This window comes from Marmota monax, unplaced genomic scaffold, assembly GCF_021218885.2.
Source record: "Marmota monax isolate L192 unplaced genomic scaffold, Marmota_monax_Labrador192_F-V1.1 WCK01_AAM20220418_F8-fsc00011, whole genome shotgun sequence".
In the NCBI taxonomy this organism is placed as follows: Eukaryota; Metazoa; Chordata; class Mammalia; order Rodentia; family Sciuridae; genus Marmota; species Marmota monax.
This window is the reverse complement of record NW_026693082.1, coordinates 25,003,336-25,023,391: the sequence shown is the minus strand read 5'-3', so window position 1 is coordinate 25,023,391 and position 20,056 is coordinate 25,003,336. Positions and strand designations below refer to the sequence as shown.

Genomic DNA, 20,056 nt, shown 5'->3' with positions numbered 1-20,056 from the left:
CAGTGAAAGAGCTCCCGTTTTGCATGTGTGAGGCACTGGGTTCAACTGACCCTCAGCACCACATAAAGATAAATAATTAAAATAAAGGTACTGCATCCATTTACAACTAAAAAAAAAATTAAAAACCCAGCTGACTTGTTTCCAATTAGGGAATTGTATTATGCAAGTGTTTATGGCATTAAAGGAACTAAATATTACAATCTCCTGGTTGGTGCACATTCCAGATAATGTCTGAGCTGCTAGTAAGAGCTTTATTATGGTTATTTTAAGAAGAACCATTTACCATCTAGGTTTATGTAAACCCTAGCCTTAGGCTGTCCACCTTTAAAACATGATGATTATGACACACCTGGAGTTTTGAGATGAGTCTGTAAGAACCTATAGTTACAATCATTTATGATACCAAACAATAATCTTTCAATGTGTCATATATGCATGTGCTAATACAACCTATAGTTTTTTAACATTTACCCCGATTAATTTTAGTAAAGAAAACCAGAGGAGTATGGAGCCATAGGCAAAGTTTAATTATTCAATAAAAGAAATATGATAATAAAAATGGAGAATGTTTTTTAAAAGCAAGGAAAATGAAAAAAGACAGGACTGGAATTGATGGTTTATGAAGTTCCATTAAAAGAGCTTCAGGTGCCTTTATTTAAAATATCATCTACATGGCTGGCGGTGTACCTCAGTGAAAAAACCCATGCTTAACATAAAGCTCTGAGTCTAGTGCCCAGCACCAAAAAAGCAAAACAAACAAAATATAACAAAACAACAACAATAACAAATTCTAGTCGAACAATCATGCTTGAGTTTGGAAATTATTTTCCCCATCTACTTGTCGGTTATCCTTCAAAAACATATCAGAAAATGTAGAGGGTTGCCAGGAAATAATCACTCTTTAACTATGATTTTGTTTTAGAAAATCTTTCTTCCTATTTTCGTGTCCTTGAGATACCTCTAAAAAGAGCTGGCAGAATTCCAATCCTCAGAGTCTGAAAAGATGTTAAGAGAGAATATTCAGACTAACCAAATTCTTATTTTTTTCATGAAACTCAGTGTAAAATTAAAATAATAGAATGCTGTTATTAGTCTGAACTGAGGTTCAATATGGCAACCTTACAATGGTAATGTCCAGGAGGAACACTTCTGTGATGGTCACCTTGTACCTTTTGAATGGGGTCTTCTTTACACTATCTTCAAATACTGCAGATTTTAGTTATCCTAATTTGTTTGGTTACTAGGCTATTGGATATGTATTTTCAATGGCTAGTCTTTTCGGGAGGCAAAAATTTAAAATTAAAAGCTAGAAAATATTCTCACATTGTGTTAAACAAACTTAATATTCTTTGTAGGTTAAATAAACTGATACGATTTATCCTTCTTCATTTCTCCTAACAATAACAAAAAGGGTATATGAGTAGGAACAAGCAGAAGACAATCCAAAATAGAGGAGAACTACTTCCTGCTAAAGAAGAGTGTGTATCTAATGCGTGTATATATATATATGTGTGTGTGTGTGTGTGTGTGTGTGTGTATATATGTGCATATAAATACACACACAAATACATAATAAGTATTTTATGTGTGTGTATATGTACATGTATAAGTCTAGCAAATTTTCTAATTATATTGAGCTAATAATAAAATAAGTCTTAAAATTCCAGATAATAAAGAAAATAAATCACACAAATAATGGAGAAATGAATTGATAAAGTATATACTAGTATTCTCAGGGTAGAAAAATATGACACTGATTTGTCCTAATATTACCACAGAAATTTTCAAAAATGCCTTCCTGGCTATGAAAAATAAAACTGGGGACTCAGAATAAGCTCAGTGGTAGAATATGTGCTTAGCATGCAATAGGCCTTGGGTTCAATCCCCAGCACCTTCTCCCACAAAAAAGTAAAACTTATAAAGCTAGACTTAAATGTTACTTTTTATAAATAATTATCAACATGGACAATTTAATTAATATTGAACTTATGCCTACTGCTTGAGTCCATACCAGAGATACAAAAATTACAGATATGACAGTAAACATTGCAGTTTTAATACTCACTTGCTACAATGCGTCTTCCATCTGCTAGAATCATTTCTCCATTTTCTACTAGAGTTTTCAAAATACAGGTGACATTTGTTGGGGCTTTGTCTGCTTCATCTATAACCAGAACATGACCCATCTTTATTGCTTTAACCTTCGAAGACAGAAAACTTATCATAAACAAACACAAATAAATAAAAGTAAGCATTATTAAAGCTTCATTACTTAGTGCTTTGGATTTATAATAGCTAGTATTAAGTTATGGCTACACACTAACATACACACTCAAAATCTGCAGCACAGCTAAAAACAAAATTTATGTATCTCCACCAGAATCTTCACATAGTCACTATTTTGCTGACTTCACAGGAATCCTTTCATTTACCTTCAGTTTAGAATTATTCCTATGATAGTGATACCAAATAATATTTCATACCTAGAATAGGGGAGATGAACAACAAGTATAATAAATAGAGAAATCAAAGTGCCATGGAATTTAAGAGGAGTTGAGACACCATAAGCAATTGTATCAGAATATTGCATTTATTCTAGCTTTTAAAAAGAGTGTAATATTTTTAATATTGTAATAGATCAGAATGCATGGTGCTGGAGATGTGGTATTCAAAACAAAAAAGCAAACCAATGGTCAAACTCCTGGAGCATATTTATTGAAGAGTGAATATGAGTAGTTTATGTTAAATGAAATAGAAGTCAAATCTAAGAAAAGAGAAAAAAGGCACTAGAAGAATAGATTGGGTTTCTACTACTAAGGAATTTGTTCGCCAGACCAATAAATACATTCTTTCCCTCATTAAATAATGGGATATAATTTAATATTTGTGAGTTCACACATGTTGGAAAAAAACTGTGGAGCTACACTTTAGGATATTTAATCTGGCAGCCACATGCAGAATAAACTAAAAGGGGATTACTGTAACAATTTGTATAAAAAGAGTTTTTTTCGGAACCTGATTGGGCATCAACATTAGAAAACAGAAATAAAAAGTGTTTGACTAATCTGAGGAGTTTAGCAGAGGCAGAAACTACAGGTTGGGCAACCATTTGAATAGTAAGAGGGGAAAAGAAAAATAAGAGTCCTAGGACTTGAGTGTCTGTGTGAATGGTGACATCATTAAATAAAGATAAAAGCTAAAAACTCTTAAAACTCTTTCCCCCAGGGGGAGTAGGAGAAAATACTCAATGAATTTAAATGTAAAGACTGTTTTTAAATAGCAAGAAATATAACATTATGAACTATAAGTTTTTCTGATTGCACAATTGTGATGAATGATTTTAAGGAAATAACACATCATTAAATAGGTGGTTTCTTTTACCACAAATATTTTATAAAGAATTGATGAGAAATTAAAAAAAAAACATTAAGAGTTATAAGTAAATTTTAGGGTAGAAAAAGAAAACATGGAGCTTTTATCCTCAACCCCATCTCTGCACAGATAAAAGGAAAGTTGGGCCCAACCCAAATGACTTCAGGCAGGAGATCCTAGACTCACATCTCTGGTTCTGGACCATAGAGGTCCCATGATGGCTTATTGGTGCTGCAGTTGTGCAGGAGTTTGCTGCACAGGGTCACATGCCTTGCAGGGTGGGATTTCCCTGGGTCTCAAATGGGAAGCTGAGGACTGGATCCCCCCAGCTTCCTAAAACACTAATATTTGATTAGATAAAACCACTTTATTAGAATAAACCACCAAAAGAAAAAAAAATTTTTCTAGAAATCTTACCTAATTTCAGATAGGAAAGGCAGCAGAACACAACAGACACTAGTATGGCAATATGTAAATCAATGGATGTGTAACTGATGTGATTCTGCAATCTGTATATGGAGTTAAAATGGGAGTTCATAACCCACTTGAATCAAAGTGTGAAATATGATATATCAAGAAATTTGTAATGTTTTGAACAACCAACAATAAAAAATTAAAAAAAAAAGAAATATTACCTAATTTCAAACTATACACGTTTGGAAACAATAGCAACCTTAAAAAAAATTTAGAAGAGAAATCAGTAAAGGACTTTTGTCATTCCCTAAATTTATGTCTCTCTCTCTCCCCACCCCTTCTCTCTGAAAAGAGAACATAATTTTAGAAATGATATTTCCCAATAATTTACATTTAAATATCTGTCCCTAAAATAACACCTGAACAAGTGCATTCTAGTTAGTCTAAAAAACATTAGAATCTATGGGAGATTTCTCTACTATCATTTAAAATATTTAAAATATTCATATAATTGGATTACTAACCAAAGGTGAGTCTTCATACACAATCAGTCCATCTTTAACTGAAGGCTGAAGAGTAAGCGTTTGTACTGTGGTGTCCCTAAGGTGAAACCAACATGTTTTATAGTTAATAAGGAAATAAACCCATGTTTGATTACAAATAAAATACCACACAAAAGAAGTTCTTTTAAAATTTTGTTTCACCATCCTGCTTTTCTGAATAAAAATAAAAATAACAAGTGAAATTTCATCCAGCAACAGTATGTTGTTAAATTAATATAAATTACAAGGATTTGGGAATTAATCTATGTTTATAGATTAATCAGGTTCTTCTTTTTCTTTTCTCCTTTATGATCATTTCATATCTCAGAATTACCTCATGAGGATGAAATAGAGAAATTTCAAAAAATGTTTTATATTATATATAATATTTATGTTACTTAGAAGTAATCTCAGCCAGGTGCAGTAGCGCATGCTATAATCCCAGCAATCCAGAGGCCAAGGCAGGAGGATCACAAGATGGAGGCCAGCCTGGGGAATTTCACAAGACCCTGTCTCAAAATTTAAAAATAAAATTTAAATGTAGCTACACTTGGGTTCATTCCCAGCACAGAAAAAAAATTATAATAATAGGATGGGCAAGTTTGATAATAATTGGCATGTTGACATGGTCAAATAAATAAAGCAAGTCTACAAATTATATGATACAGCCCAATCAGCCATCACTAGGTACTAAAGCATGACTCACACCACTTCCAAGAACACTGAAGAATTACTTCATTGGATTTTAAACATTTTGCTGCGTTTACAGTAATCCAATTTATTTTCTTAAACCACTTTTTCCTATTTATCAAATGCTCCTTTAATTGATAATCTTCAAAAGTATTGATAGTGAGTTATCTTGGTGTTGTAAGCCTCTTTCCTGATGAGATATAAAGTCTGTATTACTTATGGATATTTTTGTTAAACATGCACAGAAGCTGTAGGTATTAGGCAGGTTCAAAGACTTGAGGGGATCAATTTAATATCATCCCCTTTTATATATACTGTATTTTTTAAAATAAAATACTACAGCCAGCTGGATTAAGTCTCAGAGAATTAGAACTACTATTAAAATGTGAGTAATGACTTTCTTTGGAATGGTTCAAAGTTGTCTTTTCAAATGACCCTACCATTTAGTTAAAATAAAATGTGAAGTTGAAATTGTATGTGTAAGACATCACTTGGAATGTGAACTTCAAAACTTGGTGCTATAATATGCATGTGAAACTCACACCCAAATGCCAAATTTTACTACCATCTGTGAAAATTGTAAAATGTGTATCTATTTTTTAAAGTCATATCACATATCAATCAAAACCAAAGCAAATTTAACATAGCACTCAATTTTTTTTTAAAGCAAAACAAATTCAATTGAAATTAGTTAATTGCTTTGAGAGGCAGTTGGGGTAGCAGAAAGAGGACTCTAGAGTCAGAATAATCAGTAAATTTTCCTTCTGGCTACTTGTTAGTAATATGATCTTGGGTAAGTAATAAGATCTGCCCAGGAAAATTGCTGAAGGAATGCTTGGAAAGTCTGTGGCATAGTATGTGGAAGGCAGCAGGAGTACAATAACATGCCAGCTTTAGTCATTGGTTGTTATTGTTATGGCTCTTGAAGTGACTGAAATTTCCTGGCCCAACTTCTACTTGATCTTTACGCTTTTAGTATTAACAATACTTCTTCAAAGTCTCTTCCCTGACTCTTTGAAGACCAGAGTATGTGCTCTTGTTGTGTATTCCCTTTGACCCTTGATCTCTCCTATCTCAATCCTTAATATACTATATTGCAATCATTTATTTCAAGATTTATTTTTCTATACTGGCTAGAAAATCTAAAATATAGAACATCTATATTATCCCACTTCTGTCCCCAGTATCTAGATGTCTGGCTTATGAAAGGAATTAAATACATATTTGCTGAACAAATAAAATAAAATATGATAAAAAGTAAAAAAAATGAAACGTTACATTTTGATTTATAGTGAAGAATACAAATTTACTGGGTGATGAAACATTTTTTTTTTTAAAAAAAAACATAAAATCTGGAACCCACTCTAGTAAATGCTGGGTTATATTAAGGTTGACTCTCTTAGAGGAAAGGAGGGTCCTAATTCACCTCTATTAGAAAGCACAGCAATGTTCAGAAGGTATACTTGGGTTTGATCAGCCATGGAACTGAGAGTAGATGGTTTAACGTCTATTCTGTCCTCCAGTTGAATTGAATTTTAGACTTACTAATGTAGTGGGTAACTATTTTTTTTTTTTTTTAACCAGGGATTGAATCCAGGGGAACTTAACCACTGAGCCACATCTCCAGCCCTTTTCATTCTACTTTTTAAATTTTGAGACACGGTCTCACTAAGTTGCTTAGGGCCTAACTAAATTGCTGAGGCTGGCTCTGAACAGGTGATCCTCCTGCCTCACTGTCCTGAGCACTGGGATTACATATATGTCCCACCACACCTGGCTAGTGGGTATTTTTCACGTCAAAGTCCTTAATTATCGGGACCTACTTTGGTATGTTGACAATATAATTATTGACATTTACAATTTCCAGATTACCTGCTTTGTTTATACCTAGCTTGAAAGAATTTTTCCTCTAACTTGAACAAATGGTGATTGGTTTCTTTTGTTTATTCTCTTGGGATCTGGCCTACTGCTATTCCTGAACCTTCTTCCAAGCTGCTATCCTCATGACACCAGCCCTCAGGGTACTTAGCACCTGTCCCCATGATATACTGCTTCATATGCTTTACCAAAAATCCATTCCAAACAATTATTCTTTTATCGTCCCTAAAAAATCAAATTAAAATATATCTAAAATAAAGCCCTAGGAAATGTTAAGGAAAGTGAAAATATGTTGTGACAATTTATTGGTATTTATCAACTTTTGTTATGGATTAAATATCTCTAGGACAATGTTATGATATACAGTCAAACATCCATTTTCTGTACATTAATATTTATAAATTTACTGTTGGACATCCTGTATACTGCCTTTTGTTAATATATTAATTTTTAGAGTTTTGAACTAATGAAGAATAGAGCTTAATTAACTTACTTAAATTCACTGTTAATATTCTAGCAATGGAGAAGGGGTGGGTAATGAAAGGAAAAAGATGTGTTCACACAGATTTTTATAGCAATATAGTGAATTTCTCACCTCAATTCTCATATATTTAATGGGTAACAACATGATACCTTCCAGGACCAAAAAAGAAAAAGAAACTCTTGCATCATTGTCAGTAGGAAGGAAATTCAGTGTTACATTAATAATTATAGTGCTTTATAGCAGATTAAGAACAGTAAATTCAAGCTGAATTCTAATTTTAAAGAGGCAAATGAAACTGCTCTATAACACTTGGATTCTGATAGCATACGACTTGTCAAATTAGATTTCTCAAAAGACTTTTGTGCTAGAAATAAAAACCATATGTTTGAGGGAACAAGCACAAATCAGATGATTTCCATAAAAGACTAAAATGAAGATAAATACAAATAGGAAACATGGTTTTCAGTGGAAAAGTCAGCAAGAAAGAGGAACTTATGGAATAAGAGTGGATTTTTTCTCTTCTTATTACTGATCATTTCATCTGGCACATCAAAGAAAAAGCAAAGACTAGTAACATATGTGAAATGATACTGAGCTTAAAATTGGTTGGCTTGCATTTTGGATAGTTACCCTGATTATACAAGGGTGAAAAACAATATACTACCTTCTGCATAGTATATAATACAAGAAAAAAGACATCCTATAAACTATAAACTTCAACTTAATAAGGGATTTTGTTTACTGTTTACTGTTGTTGTAGATAGAATATGCATAGACTCTTAAAGACACTGTGATAATTCTTTTTAAAAAGCATTTCATTAAAATCATTGCTTTGCATTCATCACATATTTAATAAAATATATTAATTCTCCACACAGAAAGCAATGGCCTTAAGAAAATATTTTACTGCAAATTTCAATTCTATTTTGACTTGTTTCTCTCAAAAACATCTTTGAAATGCTGGCTAATAAAAATTTAGTCAATAATATCAACTAAACTAAGGAGAAAAAAAGTTGAAACACACCTTTGTCATATTTTTTTTAGCCTAAGGTTTAATAAAGAAATGGTTTTCAGTTACCAGTAATACTCGATGAATTAATTACCTAATAGTTGACATTTAAGCTATTATCAATTGTTCCTATTTCTTATGGTATTACAAACTACAGATGTCCATCAATTAAAGCCTGTGTCAATAAAGGACTGCTCAAAGAAATTTCACATTAAACTCAAAAAGCTAAACACCCAAAAAACAAATAACCAAATCAATAAATGGGCCAAGGAACTGAACAGATACTTCTCAGAAGAATCAATCAACAAATACATGAAAAAATGTTCACTAGCAATTAGAGAAATGCAAATCAAAACCACTCTAAGATTTCATCTCACTCCAGTCAGAATGGCAGCTATTAGGTATACAACCAACAATAAGTGTTGGCGAGGATGTGGGGGAAAAGGTACTCTCATACACTGCTGGTGGGACTGCAAATTGGTGCAGCCAATATGGAAAGTAGTATAAGATTTCTTGGAAAATTGGGAATGGAACCACCATTTGATCCAGCTGTCCCTCTCCTCAGTCTATACCCAAAAGGACTTAAAAACAGCACACTACAGGGACACAGCCACATCAATGTTTATAACAGCACAATTCATAATAGCTAAACTGTGGAACCAACCTAAATGCCCTTCAATAGATGAATGGATAAAAATGTCACACATATACACAATGGAATATTACTCAGCAATAAAATAGAATAAAATCATGGCATTTGCAGATAACTGGATGGAATTCCAGAAGATAATGCTAAGTAAAGTTAGCCAATCCCCAAAAACCAAATGCCAAATGTTTTCTTTGATAATAAGGAGGCTGATTCATAATGGGATAGGGAGCAGGAGCATGAGAGAAATAGACGAACTCTAGATAGGGTAGAGGGATTGGAGGGGAAGGAAGGGGGCATGGGATGGTTCACTGCTATCCAAAGTACATGTATGAAGACATGAATTGGTATGAATATACTATGTATACACCAAGAGATATGGAAAATAATGCTCTATGTATGTAATAAGAATTGTAATGCATTCTGCTGTCATATATAAATAAAAATTTGCATAATAAAAAAAGAAATGTCACATTAAACTACTTTCCTTTTAACCTTGTGATTTTAATTTTTTTAAATTGGAGTTATTAGAGGGAACTGTGACCACGCACAGAGCAGGCCCAGCGGCCTGCTGAGGGGCAGAGCCACCCCCCACCCCCCGCACCTCCCAGGTAGGTGGAACGGTGACCACCGACAGAAAAGGCCCAGTGGCCCGCGGTGGGACAGAGCTTCCAATCACTCCTGCAAGGTAGGCGGGCCTGCGACCCACCGGCAGAAGAGGAGCAGCGGCCTGCTGAGAGGCAGAGCCGCCCCCTCCCCCTGCACCAGCAAGGTAGAGGGAACTGTGACCACGCACAGAGCAGGCCCAGCGGCTTGCTGAGGGGCAGAGCCGCCCCCCACCCCCCGCGCCTGCCAGGTAGGTGGAACTGTGACCACCATCAGAACAGGCCAGACCTGCAACCGAGAGACAGAACAGGCCCAGTGGCCTGAGGAAGGGTAGAGCCGCCCCCCCACCCCCCCGCGCCTGCAAGGTAGGCGGACCTGCGACCCACTGGCAGTACAGCCCCAGAGGCCTGCAGAGGGGCAGTGCCACTGCCTGCGCCTGCAAAGTAGACAGAACTGCGACCACCGACAGAACAAGCCTAGCGGCCCGCAGAGGGACAGAGCCGCCGCCCATGCCTGCAAGGTCGGCGGACCTGCTACCGACCGGCAGAGCAGGCCCAGCGGCCTGCCGGCGTGGTAGGCACATTGCCCCAATTGGAGGAGGGGCAGAGCCGCCGCCCGTGCCTGCGAGGGAGACTTTGCAACTATACAAGACCAATATAAATATATAGGGGGAAAATTCAATAGCACAACAGTTTCACCAAGTAGAAAGGAACGCGAACAGTATGAAGAGACAAGGAAAGAAAGGACCACAAGCATTGCAGGTCAACTCAACGTTAGAAGAGGTAATAGCTGCAGCAGATGGAATGTCAGATAAAGAATTCAGGATATACATGCTTCAGATGATCTGGAGTCTCAAGGAAGACATCAGACAGCAAAATCAGACAATGAAAGATCACTTCAACAATGAATTACATAAACAAATCCAAGAAGCAAAAGATCAACTATACAGGGAAATAGAGGTTATAAAAAACAAACAAACAGAAATCCTAGAAATGCAGGAAGCAATAAGCCAACTTAAAAACTCAATTGAGAATACTACCAGCAGAGTAGAACACTTAGAAGACAGAACATCAGACAATGAAGATAAAGTATTTCAACTTGAAAAGAACATAGACAGCTCAGCAAGACTGTTAAGAAACCATGAGCAGAACATCCAAGAAATATGGGATAACATTAAGAGACCAAACTTAAGAGTCATTGGGATACAGGAAGGTACAGAGCTCCAAACCAAAGGAATGAGCAGTCTATTCAATGAAATAATACAAGAAAACTTCCCAGACTTGAAGAATGAGACAGAATCCCAAATCCTAGAAGCCTACAGGACGCCGAATGTGCAAAATCATAAGAGACCCACACCTAGACACATTATAATGAAGATGCCCAACATACACAATAAGGAGAGAATTTTAAAAGCTACAAGAGAAAGGAAGCAGATCACATTTAGGGGTAAGCCAATCAGGATAACACCTGATCTTTCAACACAGACTCTGAAAGCTAGAAGATCCTGGAATAACATATTTCAAACACTGAAAGAAAATGGGTTCCAACCAAGAATTGTGTATCCAGCGAAATTAAGCTTCAGGATGGAAGATGAAATTAAAACCTTCCACGATAAACAAAAGTTAAAAGAATTTGCAGCTAGAAAACCATCTCTTCAAAACATCCTTGGCAAAACATTACAGGAAGAGGAAATGGAAAATAACAATGAAAACCAACAGTGGGAGGTAGGACACTAAAGGGGGGGAAAATAATCAAAGAGGAAAACAAACCATGTTTAGTAACATAAATAAACAAATATGGCTGGAAGAACAACCCATATCTCAATAATAACCCTAAATGTTAATGGCTTAAACTCACCAATCAAGAGACACAGGCTAGTAGAATGGATCACAAAACAAGACCCAACAATATGCTGCCTACAGGAGACGCATTTGATAGGAAAAGACATACATAGGCTGAAGGTGAAAGGTTGGGAAAAATCATATCACTCATATGGACTTCGGAAACAAGCAGGAGTGTCCATACTCATATCAAATAAAATAGATTTCAAGCCAAAGTTAATCAAAAGGGATAAAGAGGGACACTACATACTGCTCAAGGGAACCATACACCAACAAGACATAACAATCATAAATATATATGCCCCAAACAATGGTGCAGCTATGTTCATCAACCAAACTCTTCTCAAGTTCAAGAGTCTAATAGACCACCATACAATAATCATGGGAGACTTCAACACACCTCTATCACCACTGGACAGATCTTCCAAACAAAAGTTGCATAAGGAAACTATAGAACTCAATAACACAATTAATAACCTAGACTTAATTGACATATATAGAATATACCACCCAACATCAAGCAGTTACACTTTTTTCTCAGCAGCACATGGATCCTTCTCAAAAATAGATCATATATTATGTCACAGGGCAACTCTTAGACAATATAAAGGAGTAGAGATAATACCATGCATCCTATCTGATCATAATGGAATGGAACTGAAAATCAACGATAAAAGAAGGAAGGAAAAAGCATACATCACTTGGAGAATGAACAATAGGTTACTGAATGATCAATGGGTTATAGAGGACATCAAGGAAGAAATTTAAAAATTCTTAGAGATTAATGAAAACACAGACACAACATATCGGAATCTATGGGACACATTGAAAGCAGTTCTAAGAGGAAAATTCATTGCTTGGAGTTCATTCCTTAAAAAAAGAAAAAACCAACAAATAAATGATCTCATACTTCATCTCAAAATCCTTGAAAAAGAAGAGCAAAACAACAGCAAAAGAAGTAGAAGGCAAGAAATAATGAAAATCAGAGCTGAAATTAATGAAAACGAAACAAAAGAAACAATTGAAAAAATTGACAAAACTAAAAGTTGGTTCTTTGAAAAAATAAACAAAATCGACAGACCGTTAGCCATGCTAGCGAAGAGAAGAAGAGAGAGAACTCTAATTACTAACATACGGGATGAAAGAGGCAATATCACAACAGACACTTCAGAAATACAGAAGATAATCAAAAATTATTTTGAATCCTTATACTCCAATAAATTAGAAGATAGTGAAGGCATAGATAAATTTCTTAAGTCATATGATCTGCCCAGATTGAGTCAGGAGGATATAGACAACCTAAACAGACCAATATCAATTGAGGAAATAGAAGAAACCATCAAAAGACTACCAACTAAGAAAAGCCCAGGACTGGATGGGTATACAGCAGAGTTTTACAAAACCTTTAAAGAGGAACTAATACCAATACTTTTCAAGCTACTTCGGGAAACAGAAAAAGAGGGAGAACTTCCAAATTCATTCTACGAGGCCAACATCACCCTGATACCTAAACCAGACAAAGACACTTCAAAGAAAGAAAACTACAGACCAATATATCTAATGAACCTAGATGCAAAAATCCTCAATAAAATTCTGGCCACTCGGATACAAAAACATATCAAAAAAATTGTGCACCATGATCAAGTAGGATTCATCCCTGGGATGCAAGGCTGGTTCAATATACGGAAATCAATAAATGTTATCCACCACATCAACAGACTTAAAAATAAGAACCATATGATCATCTCGATAGATGCGGAAAAAGCATTCGACAAAGTACAGCATCCCTTTATGTTCAAAACTCTAGAAAAACTAGGGATAACAGGAACATACCTCAATATTGTAAAAGCAATCTATGCTAAGCCTCAGGCTAGCATCATTCTGAATGGAGAAAAATTGAAGGCATTCCCTCTAAAATCTGGAACAAGACAGGGATGCCCTCTCTCACCACTTCTGTTCAACATAGTTCTCAAAACACTAGCCAGAGCAATTAGACAGACGAAAGAAATTAAAGGCATAAAAATAGGAAAAGAAGAACTTAAATTATCACTATTTGCTCATGACATGATTCTATACCTAGCAGACCCAAAAGGGTCTACAAAGAAACTATTAGAGCTAATAAATGAATTCAGCAAAGTGGCAGGATATAAAATCAACACGCATAAATCAAAGGCATTCCTGTATATCAGCGACACATCCTCTGAAATGGAAATGAGGACAACCACTCCATTCACAATATCTTCAAAAAAAAATAAAATACTTGGGAATCAACTTAACAAAACAGGTGAAAGACTTATACAATGAAAACTACAGAACCCTAAAGAGAGAAATAGAAGAAGATCTTAGAAGATGGAAAAATATACCCTGTTCATGGATAGGCAGAACTAACATCATCAAAATGGCGATATTACCAAAAGTTCTCTATAGGTTTAATGCAATGCCAATCAAAATCCCAATGGCATTTCTTGTAGAAATAGAGAAAGCAATCATGAAATTCATATGGAAAAATAAAAGACCCAGAATAGCAAAAACAATGCTAAGCAGGAAGTGTGAATCAGGCGGTATAGCGATACCAGACTTCAAACTATACTACAGAGCAATAGTAACAAAAACAGCATGGTACTGGTACCAAAACAGGCGGGTGGACCAATGGTACAGAATAGAGGACACAGAAACCAATCCACAAAACTACAACTACCTTATATTTGATAAAGGGGCTAAAAGCATGCAATGGAGGAAGGATAGCATCTTCAACAAATGGTGCTGGGAAAACTGGAAATCCATATGCAACAAAATGAAACTGAATCCCTTTCTCTCGCCATGCACAAAAGTTAATTCAAAATGGATCAAGGAGCTTGATATCAAATCAGAGACACACTGTCTGATAGAAGAAAAAGTTGGCTACGATCTACATACTGTGGGGTCGGGCTCCAAATTCCTCAATAGGACACCCATAGCACAAAAGTTAATAACTAGAATCAACAAATGGGACTTACTCAAACTAAAAAGTTTTTTCTCAGCAAAAGATACAATAAGAGAGGTAAATAGAGAGCCTACATCCTGGGAACAAATCTTTACTCCTCACACTTCAGATAGAGCCCTAATATCCAGAGTATACAAAGAACTCAAAAAATTAGACAATAAGAGAACAAACAACCCAATCAACAAATGGGCCAAGGACCTGAACAGACACTTCTCAGAGGAGGACATACAATCAATCAACAAGTACATGAAAAAATGCTCACCATCTCTAGCAGTCAGAGAAATGCAAATCAAAACCACCCTAAGATACCATCTCACTCCAGTTAGATTGGCAGCCATTATGAAGTCAAACAACAACAAGTGCTGGCGAGGATGTGGGGAAAAGGGTACACTTGTACATTGCTGGTGGGACTGCAGATTGGTGCAGCCAATTTGGAAAGCAGTATGGAGATTTCTTGGAAAGCTGGGAATGGAGCCACCATTTGACCCAGCTATTCCCCTTCTCGGTCTATTCCCTAAAGACCTAAAAAGAGCATGCTACAGGGACACTGCTACATCGATGTTCATAGCAGCACAATTCACAATAGCTAGACTGTGGAACCAACCTAGATGCCCTTCAATGGATGAATGGATAAAAAAAATGTGGCATTTATACACAATGGAGTATTACTCTGCATTAAAAAATGACAAAATCATAGAATTTACAGGGAAATGGATGGCATTAGAGCAGATTATGCTAAGTGAAGCTAGCCAATCCCTAAAAAACAAATGCCAAATGTCTTCTTTGATATAAGGAGAGTAACTAAGAACAGAGTAGGGTAGAAGAGCATGAGAAGAAGATTAACATTAAACAGGGATGAGAGGTGGGAGGGAAAGGGAGAGAGAAGGGAAAGTGCATGGAAATGGAAGGAGACCCTCAGGGTTATACAAAAGTACATACAAGAGGAAGTGAGGGGAAAGGGAAAAATAATATAAGGGGGACAAACGAATGTCAGTAGAGGGGGCAGAGAGAGAAGAGGGGAGGGGAGGGGAGGGGAGGGGAGGGGAGGGGGGATAGTAGAGGATAGGAAAGGCAGCAGAATACAACAGACACTAGTATGGCAATATGTAAATCAATGGATGTGTAACTGATGTGATTCTGCAATCTGTATATGGGGTAAAAATGGGAGCTCATAACCCACTTGAATCAAATTGTGAAATATGATATATCAAGAACTATGTAATGTTTTGAACAGCCAACAATAAAAAATTAAATAAATAAATAAATAAATAAATTGGAGTTACTGATGTTCAATAGTAACTCACAATGATTCCAGATGCAATTAAAGTATGTAAAGACCAAGTATTTGTTAAAATAAGGAAATAAAATTAGCCTCTAGAGAGCAAGCACAATCTGTTCTGAAATGTTGCTTGTAAAGTTACTTTAAACTAATATCTTCTAATTTACGAAGAAGGAAAAGTTCTCAAAATAATGTTTATTTTGAATATTATATTTTGATGAGTTATATTTTAATAGATGGATGTTTTATTTCTTTTAGGAAGACAATTAATAGATAAGCCTAAGAGTAAGGGAAGAAGGAGGATACAAGAGTTTCAAATAGCCAACAAATATCTCCTTTATAATCTTCATTAAAATAAAGATGGCTATAAGAGCACTCCATTCAATAATGAATCAAACATGAGAAAAGACAGAAGAATATAGATAAAAAGAGGCACCAGATATTTGCTTATTATTTTAAACAAAGGGGTGATTATAAAAATAGAACTAAATGATACTTTTAGCAAATGATATAAGCATAATACATCTTATTATTGAGAAGTAAATACTTCTTATTGAGTAGTAAATACTTATGGAGAAGTAATATTGTCAAAAAGTAGTTTTTCAAATGAAGAAGAGTTCATGACATCATCAAAATATTATTTTAACAATGCTGATTAAAAATAAGTTGAAATAAATGTAAAGAACACTAATAATCATTAATAAAACAGAGAGTGGTACTTAAGTGATGCAAACAAGTTTAAGAATTAATTATTTACAAACATTCTGGTTTCTGTGCTGAATAGGGGTACATAACACCACCGTCTACCTGCAAATGACAAATTGATTTTCCCGAACACAGGAAGAAACTTCCTTAGAACCTCAAACAGATACAGTCCTTGTTATGAGCAGTGCTGCCAACCAACTCAAAAAAAAGAAGACACAAAATAAGACTATGGTTACTGTCGTGTTAGTTAAAAAACTAGCAGTGGGCTAAATTTGAATACTTTTGGTTTGATCAATCACTTACCCTCTCAAAGCCCAAGATCTCACCTCTACCAAGGGAAATAACATAGAATATATGGGAGGATATTATGGTGAAAAGTAAGAAACATAAAAGGAAAAGGAAAAGAATGAAAGGGGAAAAGAGTATTATATATACACAGTGCTTTGAATGTTTTGAATGCTTTGAGGAAAAAGTTCTTTTAGAAAGATAAGCAAAATATTTTTTTTCTGGTAAAGTGCCTGAAAAAACTCCAGCTTTTAAAGAGGTTGTTTTGGAGACACATAGTAGTTTATTTAGTAGTCAATCACTCATGGATAACATGACAAAATGCAAAAAATCCTAACAAACTACAAAGGAAAGAAAGATGTTAGAGGATAATATTTATGGAAGGAAGTCTACTGGGATGTAACACTTTGCAGTTCAGAGGTAGGATGTTGCTGGGAAAGCAGGTAGAAATTAGCTACAGCAAAACAGTCACCAGCTAATTATTTCAAAACATGCTTAGTTTTCAAAATCTGTTTATCTCTACCATGTCTCCTTAGGACTATTTTATTAACACTATTTTAAAAGAAATTCAATATTAAAGCCATGATGATAAATCTTTTCTTGAATTTCTCTGAAAATCTTATCAGTTATTAAGTTTTTAGAAATAAAAACAAATCTACTAAAATGGTAAAAAGAAAATTGTACTTTTTATTGTTACTCTGAAAACTAGCTTTCTGCTGGGTTAAGTTTCAGGGACTCAAGATGATCTAATTTCTTTGAAGGAACTTTTCTATTTTCCAGAAAAAAATAAAAGGCAGTTTATAGGTCCTTTATCTGAATAGAAAAATGAGTATTTTAATTAGTTTTTAAAAGGGAATAGAAGAATAAATACAGAAATACAAAGTTGTATACACAGAGGCAATCAAAGGTGAGTTTGATGAATATTTTGTCCTTTGAATACACCTTTTTTTTTGGCTGGGTGGGGAGGATTGCCAGGGATTGAACCTAGAAGCACTCCACCACTGAGCCACATCCCCAGCCCTATTTTATTTTATTATTTGTATTTTTATTTAGAGATGGTCTCATTGAGTCAGTTGCTTAGGGTCTCGCCATTTCTGAGGCTGGCTTTGAACTCACGATCCCTCTGCCTCAGCTTCCTGAGCAGCTAGGATTACAAGTGTGCACCACCACACCTGGCTGGATAAATCTTTATTAGAAAATATACCACATAATAATTTATAAATTGAGTAACGAAATAAAAATGTAATAAAACATAAAAATTAGTAAATGACCATTTATCATATCATGATATTCCATAGTCTTTCATTAAACAAATAATATTGAACATATAGTAATGGGGATTGCTTTAGATACTGGAGGACTATCTGTGAACAAAACAGGTAAAAATTCCTTCCTGCAATGAACTTACATTCATATAGCATTTAAAGGAACTTATCATATTAATAACGTATTACTTTGAATTACAGAATGAACTATATTTTGCATATTAAGTACTAAAAGATATTTTACAACAGGCAATTAAATTGAAAGAATAAAATTAAAATACATTTTTTAAACATTCTTTTAGTTGTAGATGGACACCATATCTTTGTTTTATTTATTTCTTTTTTTATGTGGTGCTGAGGATCGAACCCAGTGCCTCATGCACGGAAGGCAAGCTCTCAACCACTGAGGTACAACCCCAGCCCAAAATTAAAACACATTTTTAATCATTAAGACAAATAATATATGATCCTGCTGCCATTAATGTCTACCAGAAGAGGAGTGCTCTCCACAAAGCTAGTTAAGCATGTCTCTTGGTTAATAACCCAATATATATATTTGGTGTAATACATATTGACTAAAACTTGCAATATAAGTTGAATTTTTATACAATATTATTTGATATACTATAATCCATTCTTTTATCTTCATTTGCTTGTTTATCAACCTGGAAAAATTTACAATGCTATGGTTTTAAATTAACCAGACTTTAGCCACCCCAGTCAAATAAAAACAGTGTGTAAATAAGTGAGTACTTTTTTTACAAAAGCTATAAAGAAAATGTGACTTTAATTTTTTATAATTTTCCTATTAGGTTTTTATAATAGATTCTCTCTTTTTTTCAGATTTATTTTTTAAATTAAATTATTTATTCTAATTTGTTATATAAAATGGCAGAATGCAATTCATTTCATATTATACATATAGAGTACAATTTTTCAAGTCATTGATTGCACACAAAGTATTTTCACACCATTCGTGTCTTCATACATATACTTAGGGTAATGATGTCTAACTCATTCCACCATCATTCCTACTCCATTGCCCCCTCCCTTCCTCTATCTCCCCTTTGCCCTATCTAAAGTTCCTCCATTCCTCCCATGTTCCCCCCACCATCACCATTATGAGTCAGCATTCTCATATCAAAGAAAACATTTGCCCTTTGGTTTTTTGGGATTGGCTTACTTCACTTCATATTATATTCTTCAATTCCATCCATTTACCTGCAAATGCCATGATTTTATTCTCTTTTAATAATGAGTAATGTTCCATTGTGTATATAACCAAAATTTTCCTATCCATTCATCTACTGAAGGGTGTCTGGGTTGGTTCTGTAATTTAGCTATTGTGATTTGTGCTGCTATAAACATTGATATGGCTGTGTCCCTGTAGTATGCTATATTTAAGTCCTTTGGGTATAAACCGAGGAGTGGGACAGCTGGATCAAATGGTGGTTCCATTCCAAGTTTTCCAAGGAATCTCCATACTGCTTTCCAAATTGGCTGCACCAATTTGCAGTCCCACCAGCAATGTATGAGTGTGCCTGTTTCCCCACATCCTCGCCAACACTTATTGTTGTTTGTATTCTTGATAGCTGCCATTCTGACTGGAGTGAGATGAAATCTTAGAGTGGTTTTGATTTGCATTTCTCTAATTGCTAGAAATGTTGAACATTTTTTCATATGTTTGTTGATTGATTGTATATCCTCTTCTGAAAAGTGTCTTTTCAGTTCCTTAGCCTATTTATTGATTGAGTTATTTGGTTTTTTTTGGTGTTAAGGTTTTTGAGTGCTTTATATATCCTAGAGATTAGTGCTCTAACTGATGTGCTTGTGGTAAATTAAGATTTTCTCCAATCTGTAGACTCTCTATTCACCTCACTGATTGCTTCTTTTGATGAGAAGCTTTTTAGTTTTTAGGTTTTTTTTTTAGATTCTCTTTTAAAACAGAACTACTGCATCATAGGAAAGACAATATATGCTGCTTTTAGCACCAAAATTTAGAGTTCACTTCAATCCTAGTCACTCTTCAAGACTAATTTTAATCAAAGAAGGAAAGG

General features: G+C 34.9%; 1 protein-coding gene across 2 annotated transcripts in view; it reads right to left on the bottom strand.

The window, feature by feature from the left end:
* The window catches only part of Vwa8 (von Willebrand factor A domain containing 8), a 420,110-nt gene that overhangs the window by 163,750 nt on the left and 236,304 nt on the right, over nucleotides 1–20,056 (bottom strand). For both annotated transcript variants that reach the window (XM_058582605.1, XM_046454135.2), the window contains 2 exons: nucleotides 4,311–4,386; nucleotides 2,066–2,201 (listed from right to left, as the gene is read on the bottom strand). In XM_058582605.1, coding sequence (XP_058438588.1) covers nucleotides 2,066–2,201; nucleotides 4,311–4,386 — 212 coding nt within the window. The remainder of the gene's footprint in view (nucleotides 1–2,065; nucleotides 2,202–4,310; nucleotides 4,387–20,056) is intronic.